The sequence below is a fragment of the Ostrinia nubilalis genome, chromosome 12 (assembly GCF_963855985.1).
Source record: "Ostrinia nubilalis chromosome 12, ilOstNubi1.1, whole genome shotgun sequence".
Classification (NCBI taxonomy): Eukaryota; Metazoa; Arthropoda; class Insecta; order Lepidoptera; family Crambidae; genus Ostrinia; species Ostrinia nubilalis.
This window is the reverse complement of record NC_087099.1, coordinates 12,724,104-12,741,032: the sequence shown is the minus strand read 5'-3', so window position 1 is coordinate 12,741,032 and position 16,929 is coordinate 12,724,104. Positions and strand designations below refer to the sequence as shown.

The 16,929-nt window shown below is 36.0% G+C and overlaps 2 protein-coding genes and 1 long non-coding RNA gene across 52 annotated transcripts in view; 1 reads left to right on the top strand and 2 right to left on the bottom strand.

Moving 5' to 3' along the window:
* Positions 1-16,929, bottom strand: part of LOC135076983 (modifier of mdg4-like) — a 351,682-nt gene that overhangs the window by 325,051 nt on the left and 9,702 nt on the right. The gene's annotated exons all lie outside the window — the stretch shown is intronic.
* LOC135076995 (uncharacterized) lies at positions 9,522-10,003 on the bottom strand. Its single transcript, XR_010258364.1, has 2 exons — positions 9,918-10,003; positions 9,522-9,806 (listed from the first exon to the last, which is right to left on the bottom strand). It is a non-coding gene; the product is annotated as an uncharacterized LOC135076995 (long non-coding RNA).
* LOC135076992 (modifier of mdg4-like) lies at positions 9,965-11,940 on the top strand. Its single transcript, XM_063971577.1, has 4 exons — positions 9,965-10,088; positions 10,198-10,432; positions 10,514-11,074; positions 11,156-11,940. Exons 2-4 carry the CDS (start codon positions 10,222-10,224, stop codon positions 11,275-11,277), a joined length of 894 nt encoding a protein of 297 aa, XP_063827647.1. The 5' UTR covers positions 9,965-10,088; positions 10,198-10,221; the 3' UTR covers positions 11,278-11,940.

Here is a 16,929-nt window from a genome sequence, read left to right as displayed (position 1 = left end):
GAGGGCCGTAATTAAAAAGTTATACATGATTCTTTGTGCTCACTCAATCCATACGCTTTTTATAAGGCCCGATATTCTGACGAACCAACTATAAAACCGCATTCCAGCACATGTCTTGTCGAAGTAAACCTTAAACAGCATTGTTTATCATATAAAACTAACCACTATTACTGTGCGTTCTTGAGAAATATTCTGATAAAAGTGCTCACTCAATCCATAGTTACGTTTTTGAAAAGACAAAAATCTTTAGTTTGATAAACACGAGGGTAAAAGTGAACATTTTACAATTGAAGTAAACCCTTTCACTAAATGTTTGTTATTAAACCTTTTGATGTTTTTATTTAGTTTAAAAGATATGCATTAATTAATGTTTGTATGAAACTCTATAGGGTGGCTACACGTTACAAAATTAAAAGACATTTTTCTGACATAATTTCATTCATTCCTGTCATTCGGTTTATTTTACCGTTCCATTATTTGAACGATTCAACAAAAATAAAAAAATAAAAATTAAAGTTGGTTTTCTTTTACATTTATAATTACGTATTCGAGAAAGACTGAATTAAAAACAATTGAAGATTATAAAAATTATTGAATTATTGAAATTATTAAAGACACTATTTTTTATATTATAATAATTCACTTATAGCCTGACCAGGAACATAAAAACCCTCGCCATGTTGCGGAAAACTAATAATAATAATAAATAATAATAATAAATGTCTTTATTGCAAGAAAAAAGTGTTACAATTTTGAGTGAGTCTTCTGTCTTCCAAAATAGGCATTTGCCTGTAGTATGGACGACAGTGTCCTCCCCTATTAGGTACAAACAGTTTAACAATAGGTTGATTCAATTTACATTCATTCATACGTAGTATGTAAAGAAGTTTAATTTAAAAATATAATAAAAAAAAATAAGAATGTGTGTATTGTGAGTAGTGTGTGGTGTATGTAGTAACTATGTGGTGTGTGTGGTGTGTGATGTGTGTAGTATGTTGAGTGTGTAGTGAGTGATGTGTATAATGTGTGGTGTGTGTAAGAACTACATGCGATTATAGTCAACCATTAGTGCTTCAACAGCCTCATAATCAAAGTACTGCAGCCAATCTTTAATGACCTTTTTTATTTCGTGGTTACTATAATTTCTTAGATTTGTGTGAATGTTGATTTTATTGTATAAACGTGCAGCCATGTATTCATACTGTCTACGTGCATATTTGCTTTTAACAATCGGGACCGGGAAACGATCTCTTCTCCTTCTGTCAGTAGGCTGTTGATTGACGGCGGAGAGGCGATGATACCTTCGAATACTCTCGTAAATATAGAGCTTTCTCACTGATAAGACTTTCATTCTCCTGTAGAGGTCTTCTGTAGGATGCCTGTATGAGAGATACATTGCCACTTTTAGTACTGAACGCTGTGCTCGTTCCGCTCGAATCAGATGTGTCTTAGCTGCACCACCCCATGCACATATGCAGTACCTTACTACACTTTCACACAAGGCCTGATAGATTTGTTTAAGGAGTTCCATGTCAGCAATTCCCCGTAAGTTTTTGAAGATATATATAAGTTTTCTAGTTCGCTGTTCCATAGTTTTAATGTGCTCCAGCCAGTTTAGTTTATCATCGATAATAACACCTAAGTACCTTATACTATTTACTTTAGTCAGCTTAGAGCAGACGCACTCAAAAGCCATTTCTTCATTGCAGGGACGAACATGGATTTTAAGTTCGTGATTCTTTTCAGGTTGGCCAGCGGATGTTTTACTGAAACATAGGTATTTAGTTTTAGCAATATTGAGTGAGAGTATGCTATTTTCAAGCCATGCAGTGACCTTATTGAGGCCCTTCTCAGCTGACACAGTAGTTGAATGCCAGTCAGGACCATGGAACAAAAGTACAGTGTCATCTGCAAACATATACATGGTGCCATCTTCTAGGTCAATTTCGCCAAGGCTATTTATATAAACCAAGAATAGTGTTGGTCCCAGCGTACTTCCTTGGGGCACCCCATAAGAATAGGTAGAAAATTCACTGAGGTATTTTCCAATTCGAACACATTGCGCTCTGTCAGTAAGGTAGCTTTGGAACCATTTGAGCGTTATGCCCCTTACACCCACGTTCTCGAGTCTTGATAACAGAATTGGAATTGACACCGTATCAAATGCTTTCTGAAGATCCAAGAAAATACCGATACATTTTTCATCTTTATCTGTAAATGAAGTTATCGACATGGTCAAGTTTAGGACAGCATCTTCAGTTGATCTTCTTTCACGAAATCCAAACTGATTATCAACTAAAATGTTATGCTTTTCTAAGAAAAGGACAAGTCTCTTGTTCATTACCTTTTCTAATATTTTACTGAGAGTTGAAAGGAGTGAAATTGGTCTATAATTAGATGTTAGCTCTTTTTCACCTGCTTTGTAAATTGGACAAACTATCTCTTTCTTAAACAATGTGGGGAATACTCCTTGTTCCAGGCTTAGATTACAGAGATGTGCAATAGGAGAGGCTAGGTATTTGTTGAGATATTTTAGGATTTTTATTGATATGCCGTCCCAGCCCGGCGAGCTATCCTGTTTGAGTCCTAAGATGATTTCTCTTATCTCAATATAATCTGTAGGAGCAGTGCTAAATGAATTGGATGGTGATTTTGCCGTTTTCGCATTTTTAGCTAAGTCCATATCCGTCATCCCAATGCGGTTTAGAGTCTCACTTGCTAAGCTATGTCCTATGGATGTGAAATATTTGTTTACTTTATTTAATGCTGAAACAGGGTCTTTATCTATAGTCAGCAATTCTTCGGAATGACTTTTGACACTACTAAAGTTTCCCATATCCTTCACAATGTTCCAAATCTGCTTAGGATTGTCTTTATGTTTGAGTAATTGTTCCCGATAGTAACTTTCTTTAAGATTTTTAATTATTGAATTACAGGTGTTTCTATATGCTACATAGTCCCAACGAGCCTGCATATCATCCGGGTGCTGTTTCATTTTTTTGTGAAGCAAATTTCTACGCCGAATTGATTTAATTACATTATTACTTATCCATGGTTTTAGGGGTTGATTCTTCTTCGGTATTTTAGTAATATTAGTGTTCTCGTTAATTAGCTTTATTAAGTTATTCGTTAATGTCTCAGCTGCTAATTGTACATCATCTATTTTATAGTACTCTAGCCAAGTGTCTGATTTCAAGTGGTTTTCGATTGTGTCTAGGTCTACAGATTTTTTATCGTATGTTGTTACGTTCTTTTTGCGCGTCGACTTATCAATGTGTAATAGTATGGGTGAGTGGTCTGTCAATTCATCAAAAACTACTGTTTTCCATCGTTCAGCACATCGCACCATGAAGTGATCCAAGCATGTCCTTCCTCTCGTAGGAATATTTACTCCTTGTTTAAGTCCATGCATTGCCATTACGTTTAGGTAGTCATTCACAGAGTCTGTGTCATTTTCTGGGAGGATGTCGATGTTAATGTCCCCCGTAAAGACTACTATCTGTGATTTTATTGAGTGCAGTATACCGTCGATTGAGTCAAGAAACGGCGCGATGTTGATAAACGAGGGCGATCGGTAACAACACACAATGGTCAAGTTATGTGATAAAATTCTAAGGACAAGGCGTTTGCTTGAACTATTTCAGGTGGTTCATAAAAAGAGGATTTAATCGATTCACGGACGTAGACGACTATACCGTCACTTTTATTAAATGAGTTTTTGGTAGCATAATATTTATAACCTTGTATTGTAGGAGGCGTGAAATTGTTGTTGGTCCAACATTCAGTGAGCACCATGACATCAACGGTAATTCCTATGGATGAAACGAATGCTAGAAATATGTCAAAGTTTTTATTGATGCTTCTAATATTCAGTGTTATTACGGTGAAATTGTTCTTTTTAGGGTTATACTTAAGTAGGGATCGGCAGTTTGTTGGATCATTCGATGCAGAGCAGTTAAGTGGCTCAGCTTCGTTGAGCTGGCTCATGATATAGGTACCATTTTTACTTATTGAATTGAAAACTAAGCCAGAAGTGAACCTGAGCCATTCTATTTGCTTTATTTAAAGCCGTTATGTGTGTAGTTAGTGAAAAGGATACTAGCTGTGCGCGGGTTATTGTGCAAAACCGATGCGTGCTGGAATGGTATGAAACTAATGGTACTAATTTCTTTTAATGGCAACAGTAACTGAAAACTTCATTGACATGTCACCTTGCATGTCAGTCTATTGCTGTCAAAGTGTAAACAAACTTTATTTTAAATGTGCGCAATTGATTTTGTGACTTACATTGCTAAAATCTTTTTATAGTCGTGAAAGAAAAGTGGTTCACAATATGTTAAAGTATTTGTCGAAGAGAAATACTAAGGGTTCGGACAATATTTTCATTGAATAATTTTTCCGACAAGGGTGTCAAATTGACTGACATGTTTATCGTATAGTACAGTCCACTATGAAAATTAGTTGTGGTTTGTTGCAACTACCTATTTTAAAGTTTTTTTCACTTTCTAAGTGTTGAATTTTATGGAATTGGGAAAGAAGTACCGAGTTTGAAGCGTTCATGAGCAGACATTGCAGTTGAATATTCAATTTCTGAATTTGATTATTGATGAATAATAAAATAAATCCTACTAGCTCGATTGATGTTTTCATTTAATTTATTTAAACCAGGTTACCTATAATAATATTTTTTCGTTAATTCATGAAAATATCAAATTAGCCCGTAATCCTGAATCCTGATACATAAAGTTAGCCTATTAATTTAACACAGGTACGACTGTACTCAGTGTTGCACTATCAAATGCAATTGACGCGCCTCTATGCCAGGGTTTTTATGTTCCTGGTCAGGCTAACGTAAGTGCGCCTATTAACGACCCCCCAAAATTTGTATTCTATTACCGCCCTATTTTTCTTTCTTTCATAAAAGACATAATAACAGGTTCCCGAAAACACGTTACCTAAAATATATCTAGATATGTTTATTGACTATCAAAACGATTAAACTTTGTGTTTGTAAATAACCAGTAAACGGAGTTATTTGACATTAAATGGGACGTGCCCGCAACGGACGCACTTTTCATACTGACGCGCTCCCAGCTACTTAAGGTGCACCTTGTTATTAATTAGCGATTTTAACACATTTAAAATAAGTATACCAACATGTTTTTGCATAACAATATTAATTAGTACTTTAGTTTCCTTAATAAACCCTCAATATAGCCCTCTCGCTGTATTTTTGTGGCTTAAATACAATTTTAAATAAGGGCGGTAATAGAAACACTTTTCATAATTTGGTTCCTAATAACGACCCATGGCGTTGTTAGAATTTTGATAAAGTATTTTATTTTAGTGTTTATATGTTTAATTACGCATTTAACCTCCATTTTGTTGTTTTAATCGATTCATAAGAATATTTCACATAAGTAAATCAATTAACGCCATACGTTAATTGTCATAGGTTTGGCATAAAACTGCAATGAACATTAAAGAATATCTCTAATAATGTATGACAATAGATTTTGTAAAAACCTGTTATATTCTAATTAGTACCTATTTGATATAAAATAAAACCTAATAAAAATGATACTTCACTGATCACGTCTTCATTAAAGTAGATATTTTAGCTGGTTACTGTTTTTTTTACGGTCGGTAATAGAATAAAGTAATATTCATAGTTAATTCTATTACCGCCTCATAACTATAACGCCACCTGCAATGACTTTTATGCCTGTATTTTGGATATAACTAACATTTATGACATGACACCAAACCAATCATGCGTTATCACAACTACTATGTAACTTTTTAAGATCTTTTGAATAATAAATAAATAATTTAAAATAATTATACAGACAGTGTCCAATTGTCCATAGTTTAAATTAAAATACACAATTACACACAATTAAAGTCAAAAACTAATTAAAAATTATAGTCAAATTAAAAATAAAATATTAAATAATTTTTTTTTATTAAAACTCAAATATAGTTTAAATTATAATGACACCCACTACTTACTAGAACATCGGGTACCGTGTAATCAAGTATAATAGAGGAATTTATTATTCTACTATTTCTTCTTTATTATTTATTTATTTTCGAGAAGGGTGCCTTTTCTCTTTTAATAATAAAAAAATAAATATAAAAAAAAACTTGAAAAAAAAAAACAAATTTAACTAAAACTAAAAGCAAAACAAATTTAACTTGAAAAAATCAAGTGGTTCCCGAGCCTCTGAGCGGGAATCGAACCCGTGCCTCTTGGAATATACCCAATTGAAGAGCAATATTCTTAGCGGTCGGTAATAGAAACAGAAAAAACGTTAATAGAAACACACCTCGTCTATAGGTCGGTAATAGAAACAACTGCTTTTTCAGATTAAATTGCTATTTATTAATTATTGTGTGATTAAATACTCATTGTTACTACTTGAATTCAAAGATTATTTCATCATTGTTATAAATAAATTAAAGTGTCTTTTCTATCACCACGTCTTATATCTAATTTTGTAACGTTTATCCGAAGTCAGCTTAAACTGGCGGTAATAGGCGCATTTACGTTATACTAAGAAACTTACATTTTACACACAAAATACAGTGCTTCTTGATAAAGTGCACATATGAAAAAAGGTGAAACTAGACCTAAAAATATATCAGATATTTTCTTTTATATAGAATTTTTTTCTTTCAATTACTTAAAGAAAACGTAATGAATAAAATTATGTCAGAAAAATGTCTTTTAATTTTGTAACGTGTAGCCACCCTATAGAGTTTCATACAAACATTAATTAATGCATATCTTTTAAACTAAATAAAAACATCAAAAGGTTTAATAACAAACATTTAGTGAAAGGGTTTACTTCAATTGTAAAATGTTCACTTTTACCCTCGTGTTTATCAAACTAAAGATTTTTGTCTTTTCAAAAACGTATGGATTGAGTGAGCACTTTTATCAGAATATTTCTCAAGAACGCACAGTAATAATGGTTAGTTTTATATGATAAACAATGCTGTTTAAGGTTTACTTCGACAAGACATGTGCTGGAATGCGGTTTTATAGTTGGTTCGTCAGAATATCGGGCCTTATAAAAAGCGTATGGATTGAGTGAGCACAAAGAATCATGTATAACTTTTTAATTATGGCCCTCACACATCTAAAATTAAAGACACTAACTTTGCAGAGTTTTTACAATATAACGAGCATTAATGATATTTATAAACTTATTATAATACGGAGATCCGGCTGATCCTCTGTATGGACTGAGTGAGCCGACTTTTATCTATTTATCTTTGGTTTAATCTTTTTACAAATGGAAAGATTGTTTTTACAATACGTTTTAGGCCTTTTACAACTAGAAAAGTATAAATTTAATGCTTTCCAGGGGGTGCTCACTCAATCCATACGCACACAAAATAAATTGTTAAATGTGGACCTATGTAATTTAACTTTATATTTTTGTGTAAGGGTGTATTCAGTTCAGGAAATGAAACAGTAAAATTATTCTAGTACCTAATTAAGCAGATAACTATAATTTAACATTTATCTTAAAAATAATCGCTTAATTAAATTATAAATAAATTGAAAAAAATGAACTGCTCAAGGCGGGAATCGAACCCACGACCTTTCGTTTGCCGGGCGACTGCTCTTCCATTTATCACTGGATGAACCAGTCGCATAACTACCTGTAGCGCCATCTAGTCTCAAACTAATAAAGCAACTGTGGAAACGAATTTAATGAAACATGGTACAGTCGAGTTCATAAATATATTGGCAGTGCTAATGTTTCAAAATATTCTAAGCGTTTCAACGATCACGTATTTCAGTAATCAAATGTAATCATATAAAAACTTTTAACATGATGCATATTGACTGCGCTACAGACTGCGCTACAATATTTTGTAACATTGGGCACTGCAAATATATTTATGAACTCGACTGTACCTACTACTATTAATACCTACATACTGTTTTAACAAGGCAGTTACTTATTATACCACAATGAAAAAATAAGATGATGTTAAGTGAGATGCAGACTAGGATGGTAAACCTACCCTGTATGTAGGGGCCTATCCACTCTCAAACAACATTCGCCATAATAACAATGTTAACAGCATTGTTGTGTTCCGTAAGTTAGAGGTAAGATAGCCAGTTCCTCCGTGGGTGAGGATTCTAGGTGAATCTCGCTTCCACCTTCGCGTCGGCCTGATCATCACTTACCATACATACAGGCCAAAAGCTTCCTCGTCGTGGATAAAAAAAAACACTTGAAGGGGCCCAGAAATCCCGAAATGGCCCGGATCACAGTGATCGGGAAAGAATTCCAGTCTTTACTAAAGTGTTACCGAAATGCTTAGTTCGAGCTGCGTGTAACCTGCAGAAAACCGATAAAGCCTTCGACAATTAGACTAGGTTGTTGCACCACCTAACTTAGACCGTAACTTTAACTTTAACGATAACGTTTGTCAAAGTTAAAGTAAGTTGGTGCAATCCAGCCTTAATTATCATAGAAACACCCAGACTAATATTGAGGCGGGTATCGAACCCGCGACCTCTGCCGTAATAGTCCAAGTACAGTCATCTTGGGTAACTTAATATTTTAGTTTATCTTCGAGAAATTACAGACCCACCATACCCCTGCAGTGTTTGAAAAATGATGTAGGTACCCCCAATGAAAAGTGATTGATGATCAGGTTTATTTATTTTGTGTGTGACTCACAAAACAATTACTAGTCCAGTTGAGAGATATCTTTCTGATAAACAAAAGTTTGAGTGGCGACCACGAGGCCGGAAAGGTGGACAGGCCTTCCACTAGGTGGACCGACGATCTGGTGAAGGTCGCGGGAGGTGCCTGGATGCGAGCGGCGCAGGACCGGTCTTTGTGGAAATCCTTGGGAGGAGGCCTTTGTCCAGCAGTGGACGTCTTTCGGCTGAAACGAATGAACGAAAGAAAACATTTTAGAGATGTTTACCGCAAAAAGCTGTCCTTCTTTAACACTCAAGTCACATAAATAATACATTACGAACAAATAAATAAAATAAATAGACCTGATCATCACTTTCCATTGTGACCATCTTTTATTTATAACCTGATAGGTAATTCATCCAATAAATAAACCTCCGTTTTATTCCTTTTTGGTTGCTTTTCATATCTAGCTAGCTCATCTGGGAATCGAACCCAAAACAACAATCATCGGGCGCATATACTAGGTAGTAGATGTTTGTATGCATGTGACACTGACAAGTATGCTTTCTTGAACTTTTTGTAGATATGAACTACCTACCTATTTGCGTTTTATTTGTGCGGTAGGTATTGTTACTTGCCTTGAAATAATTGTATAACATCATTCCAATTTCTCATGATGCTCATATTTCTCCAGAAGGTGTAAGTCCCATCCGCAAGCCTGATGTCATTACAATATAATTGAGTGATTAAGGCCATTTCATTCAAGTAAGAAAGTCAACAGTTTATTAGGGTTCAAGAGACATTCGTAACATAGCCTTATGATTTTGGAAATACATACAAGAAAGACCGAGTTAATAAGTTTTTATTACTCTGCAAGGATGTTTACTTTTTCTTTTGTGTTACGAACAGTTTTCATTATATTGGTTCCAAATTTCCACGCAAACATATCAGAAGCAGGCTTTCATGGCCTGCTGTCGCGGGACATCCAGTAGATGTAACGTTGGCTACAAGACAGATATAAGCACACGAGCTCGTTTTTTCAGTAGGTTCTCCCTATTTTCAAGAAATTTTCAAAATGAACCCAACTCAACATCCCAAAGTATTTTCAACAGTGCGTGCCCAATGTATTAACTGTGTTGGTTATAATAAAATTAAATACAAACGCCCTTTTTCTAACAAAATATGTTGAAAAATCTGGACAAAATGAATTTATTAAAAAACTGTGGAAACTAGTAGCAATACCTGGCACGAGTGACGCCACAGTCTACGTCGCGTTTGCGTCATCATACCGTGAACAGCGCTCAAACGGGGAGGACGTGGGATGACAGTGTGCAGTGTGTAATTAGAAGCATCATTATATTTTTTCAAATGTTTCTAATATCGAAATTATAAAGTACAAAGTTATTAGGTTAGGTAAGTTTTGCGCGTGTTGAGAGGCCACTTGAGGCGGATTTTATCCAGTTTGTTTCCATGCGGTATCTATGAGTGTTTTCTGATACTAATCTGTGCTTTTATTTTTCAGGTTCCTCGTAGAGGCGCCGCCATCATGGCGTCGGACGAACAATTTTCATTATGTTGGAACAATTTCCACGCAAACATGTCAGCAGGCTTTCATGGCCTGCTGTCGCGTGGAGATCTAGTAGATGTAACGTTGGCTGCCGAAGGCAGGTTATTACAAGCACACAAGCTCGTTTTATCAGTATGTTCTCCCTATTTTCAAGAAATGTTCAAAATGAACCCAACTCAACATCCCATAGGTATGTATTTTCAACAGTGTGATATTTGTTTACTGTGTTGATATTCCTATGATATGACTAATGTGCATTTTTTTGTTTCAGTATTTTTAAAAGATGTTAGTCATTCTGCATTAAGAGACTTATTACAATTTATGTATCAAGGTGAAGTTAATGTTAAGCAAGAAGAATTAGCGTCGTTTATTAGTACCGCGGAACAACTTCAAGTGAAAGGTTTAACCGGAAATCAAAATGAAGAGAATAGTTCCACACCATCCAAACCAAAGCCGACGTCGAGGCCAGGCCCGAGGTCGTCACAACAAAGGCAATCTGTTATGACTAAGTTAGAGACTGATTTAGATTCTAAGCCCTCATCAACTCCAGTAGCAATTAAGCGACCAAATAGGCCATCAATAGCATCAAATAATTCGTCATCTTCACAAAGTGGACCTGCGAAACGGAAATGTGTAGACCCATTAGAAGCCGGACCCTCTGGATCAGCTAAAGAAGAATTTGTAACGATACCGGACGAAGATGAAAACAACGCAGTGGCACCAAAAATGGAACCCGAATTTGTCAATGAAAGCATGTGGGATGACGACGAAGAGGGTGCAAATAACGATGACACTACTTTCGGCGAAGATGACTCTAATATGGAAATGACTGGTACGTATCTCATCCCGCAGTCGCAAAATCATCCACTTTCACTGAGGCATGGGTGAAACTAATTTTTTATTTTATTTTCAGGCTTTGATGGTTCTGCAACTGGTGATGGCAATTTAACGGGGAGCGGCGAAGGAGGCGCTGTAGGTGATGCACAAGGTAGGTTTACTTATCTTTTATCAAGGACTATTTTATCAAATTGTTGATAAAATGGTTCTCTCGTGTAATTTACATGATCAGATTCTGAGATGATTGTTTATTTAATTTTAATTTAGCCTGATCATGTAAGTTATTAGACGTAGAATGAAATTTGTAAGTTAGCTTTTGTAGTTGTAGAATTAGATATTGATTTAGTAACCGTTTTGTAAGAGCTGTATAGCTCCAACCCAGGTAAAATCGTGTAAAGGTATTAAGGTAATAAAAGGTAATAAAGGTAATGGTAATAAAGGTATCAAGGTTAAGGTAATGGTGGTATGGTACTTGAGGTAAGGTTTAAGAGGTAAGGTTTTTTATGGTAAGGTAAAGGTAAATGATGCGGTATGGTAATTAAAAAGGTATTGGTAAATTGTTTCATGATTTCATTATAATAAAGGTACTGCAGGTAGTTTCCGTGTTGGAAAGCTACGGCAGTGCTGAAAAGGTATCTTGGTATTATGGTTTTCAGTACATGGTATGGTTCTACAGACAAATTTGCAGAAAGGTTATGACCAAACGTATGAATGAAACGGGTTTGTATATTTCAGGGTACACCAAGTTACAGGAAAGGTAATAAGTGTACAATGGTAGATTACTTTGTTCAGTCTAGGTGCCTGTGAAAGTGCCTAATCTGTTCAAAATAGTTTGCCATGTTATACTGGGTGTGTTATCGGTAGTAGGTAAATGCGTCGTGAATTTAGTCAAATGGCGCAAGTATGTACACTGCGGGAAATTGATCGAGACTTATAGTGTAAACACGCACTTCACTTCGATTAGTTTCACCGTGCGTCGCCCATACTTCGGTGAGCGGGCTCGCGCTTCGTCTCGGCCAATGAGGGTTTTCGCGATTCAAAAATCCGCCAGATGGCGGGACGTGGATGTAGGGTCTGACTGCTGCGTGATTGGTGGATTTTGACATATCTGTCAATGTCATGTCAAAAATAACCAATCGTGCAGCATTTGGACCTCGCGTCTACGTATTGCCATCTGGCGGATTTTTTTCAATCGCGAAAACCCTAATTTCCCGCATAGGTAGTGTATGTACTTGCACCATAAAGGTTGGTGTGCACCGGATTGTGCTTACCGAAGTTTCTGTATCTCTGTTTAGTAGTATTGGTATAACTTGGTTACCTATGGTGTTGTAACTGGTAGATTGGTTCCTATGGGAAAGGAGATTGCAATCATTTCGATGCAGGCACGGTCCGGTCCGGTTACTCCCACTACATAAGAGGAGAGACTATGGTCCCCATCTCACACTAAGTTGTGCCATCTTAGTCCTGTTTCTATGAAATTTAAAACGCCTTGAAAGGTGTCTACTTCTAAAACATCAACTCTTCGACCAGTATCATAGAAAAAACCGGGTATACCTATATTCCACCATTTCCATGGAGCGCGTCCCGTGCGCTGAAATACTAAGATCATCTCGTGATTCGTCGCGCGCGCGCAAAGGTGCTCACTCACCTGAAGCGTTTGCCTGGCGTTCGCGTTGCAGAGTCGAACATCATTACGTACGAGCATTAGACAACAATTTTGTTAATAACTGTTTACGAATTTGATCATCGTGTTTATAAACTAGATTTTTTCGCCTTGCTCTCCACTCAAACTGGAAGGCACGGCAACATGTTTCATAAACAATGTTTCATCACTGTTTATAAACAAATGTTGCCTAATGAATACAGCTTAGGCCTTTAGGCCTCAGCCTCGAACTTAGCGGGCAGCGGGGCGGGAGCGGCGGCGGCGCTGGAGCGGGGCGGGCAACGCAGACCCGTTCTCGAAACAAGCGGGCAGCTCGCGCGGCGCTTTAGCGGCGAAGTGTTGTGTTCGGGGTTGTGTTGTCGAGATATTTGTTTTTATTCGCAAACGAAATGTCTGAACAACGGCGACAATTTTATTTCGATTCAAATTTATTCCTAACGCTCGATTTATTGTGGGCAAAAGAAGGAGTGCGCTGCCCGCTCGTTGCCCGCTCCCTCGCCGCTGCCCGCTCGTTGCCCGCTGCCGCCCCGCTGCCGCGCCGCTGTTTTCGAGAACCGGTCTATTTGATTTTACGCATAAGATCCTGCCGCTCCCGCGCCGCCGCCGCCGCCGCCCCGCTGCCCGCTAAGTTCGAGGCTGAGGCCTTAGGCCGAATTTATTTGTCTGACGTGTTGTGTCAACGCATCAGAACTGAATCGGTTTCCATACATTTTGGTATTTATTTTATACTTTAATGCCAAAATTTTAACATTAGGCGAACTTAATGCCATAAGGCTTTCTCATCCAATTGTGATCACTAGACAGTGGTATGGCACTAGTCTTATGTCATGATGGCTTCTGACATTTCGCATACTTGTATGAAACCGATTCCCTCATGACACAACACAACACATCAGACAATAAAAATCCGGCCTAAATTAGGATATGATGCGCAACATCTTAATACAGTATCATACACTAGTTTGGGGGGCCACGCAGTTCTCTCAAACGGAGTTTAGGTAGAAGAAGTAGCATTGTTTTCGGTAATCGCTGATAAGATTTCACAGAGAATGTAGGTAAGTAGATAATAGTAGTAGGTAGGTAGTATAAATTATTACAAAATGTTAAATGTTGTTATTACAAAAATCTTGAACAGAAAAATGACATTTCCGTACTGTATGTAAATTTAAACAAAATGTTCAACGCCTGTTTAACTTTTTTTAATAAGCCCCCTAATGCTTGAACTTTTACGAGCTACAGAACGTAGGCCCGCACTCCACACCAAAGTGGAAATGTGCGGAGATGTCCGAACAGATAATCTAAGAGCCAAACCAATCACGCTGCTTCCTGTCGTGCAATAATACTTACAAACACTGCTCAATATAGCATAGTGGAGACGAGGCGTGTGACGTGTGAATAACAAAATTCTATTGGTTTGTTAAACACATCCATCCCCGCTCCGCTCGTCTTCGCTTTGGTGGAATCCGGGCCTAAATTGGATACCAGTGGGTAGACACTTCTCATACAAAAACTAGTCTCTATATGTAGCAATTGATATACAACCTTATCCCTTAAGCAATAAAGTGCATTTTGGATTGATTTCACTATAGCAGGGGAACCCGCGGATCAATACCACCATACTAAAAATAATTGTTAGTGTCCTTATGTTGGTAGTATTGTTAGTTTGACAAATGAAAAAAAATGTCTGTCAATTGAGTTTGAGTTTTTAACCGGCGAATTGATTCGTGTGAAGTTATTTTCTCAGATTTGGTGCAATATTACTGTAAATAAACTTTTCTGTCGTTTACGTTGAGTTGATTAAGTTCCTCCGTATCGGGCGTGATAAAGTTTGCTGTTCAGTGTTATGTTTTTTGTGAGATAGAGACTCTTTTAAATAAGCTGTGTTTCAACTTCTACAGAAGTTTAAAATCTTATTTACTTTTCTGTTTAATGGGTATGTTATCTACTTACTTGAAATATTAGATCTATTACAAATCTATTTTTCATTAAAAACAACCCTATGTGATGAAAATGTAAATGTACTTTCAAAACTGGTAAATGCATGAACCAGGGCATTGACACTGGTTGGAGAGAAATTATAGGCTTTGTTTAATTAATACCTATTTCATTTTAGGCTTCTACTGATAATGGAGAGTAGAAACAACAAGAAGTGCGTTATTTGTAATAAGAGGCGAAGTCGTGGTGGATCACCCTTACTTTTGAGTAGGTTTCCTCTGGATTCTGACCGGTAAGTTTCTAATAACACTCATTTATTACAAGATAATTTTACTGATTGTGTAAACTTAAAGGCTGGGATTAATATTTTTAATCATACAGTAAATAACCATAACCAATTTTTAATTTCAGTATTTTGTTTCGTACTCTGAAAATGAATTGCATAACAATACTAAAAGAAATTAGTTGATGAATAAATTTCAGTTTGTTATTCTTTTTCTTTTCTAATAGGTATTTCTTATTTCAGTTGTCGAATATGGGTTAAAAATGCTGGCATAGAAGACTTAGCATATGTACCTATTGAAAAGTTACACCAACTGAAGTTTGTTTGTGGTGGGCACTTCACTCCTGAATCCTTCAATGCCAAAGGAACTCGGCTGAAGAACTCAGCTATTCCAACACTGGAATTGAGCAATCCCATCTTGCCAGATGAAGTTTTGACAGAGTTTCCTCTTCATGTAAAAGACTCCAATAAAGAAAACCTCAAGACAGGTATGATGACGACTTCAATTATTTTTTTTAAATTTAATTTACTATCTATCAATTTTTCTGAATTATTTAGATGTCTTAATTAATTTTCTTTGGTTTCCAAAACAAACCAACCGAATGCAATTTAACAAGGTTCTTTCTTTGTAACCACAAACATGTGTTGTATGCTTATCAATAAATAATATATAATTTCAATTATTAATTATATCTATACTTTGTTACAGTTCTTTATGATCATTCATATTGCATTCCAAAGAAGTCAAATCCAGTTGAACGAGGTATGTTTATCTAAAATTATACTAATAATATAAAAAGGAGATATTTAATTGTTTGTTTGTATTTGATCGGCTCCGTAACTCGAAGCCAAGATAGCCTAAAGTGCGGGTTAGAACCCCACAGCTTGAATATTGTAGTAAACCCACTCGTAACACAATTTAGCTTAGAATGTGTGTTGAGTTAGAGGGACTTTAGTAATTTGTGTAATACAAATTCTTCAAAAAAAGTACCGGACCAATTTGAAAAATTTTAGGCAATCTACATTAATTAGCCAGGTCAGCTAGTTTAATAATATTTATAAGCTAGTAATTTTTAATGTGAGCAAGACATGTACTAGACTGATTGTACCCTAAAGTTGGGTAAGAACATGACATTTTATTACCCAATTCACATTTCATTATCTGCTTTCAGTTCCCCTTACAACTACAACCAAACAACTAAATTCAACATGTTTGGGAGCTGTGGATATACCAGATTCTGGTATTTCTGCGAAAACAACTTTTGAACCTCTTCCTTCTACTTCCAATGCACCAGAACATATGACCTATAAACCCATTACTCATGGTAAGTGTACAAACTAATTATTTACCTTCTAAAATATGCCTTCCCTCAAACTAAAGAATGCCACCCTGGATGCGTTCTGCAGTCTGCAGTCAGGTCAAAATGAACTTATATGTACAACATTCTAGGTTTCTGTACATTTTATATTAATGCGATTTGACCGTGCGGATACGAACAAAGAACGCAAAGCACACGTGACTGATTGCCTTATCACGACCACTTACAGATTGTCTTGACATACCCGCAGACCGCATCCAGAATGCAGAACATTAAAACCTCTAAATGCCTTTAATTTAATATTATGTCATTGTTATTGAAGGTGGGCCCACGCTTCATATTTTATGAGAAGAGCTATCATTATCCTGTCTTTGCATTTTTTTAAAACTTGATAATGATTGATTGATTTGGAAATAATATGTTTCATAAAACAACAAAATAAATTTTAAACTAATTTGCATATATATAATATTTCAGATGATAAAAACATTTGCCATCAAGATGCACAGGCAGAAATATTAGTCCACAGTTATAAAAGTCCTAAGAAAAACATTGAAATGAAAGGTAAGATAAAACATACCTAATTTAAAAAACTAAGTAAAATTGCTGATTAATTAACCAATATTCAATTCAATTTGCTTTAATGTTGT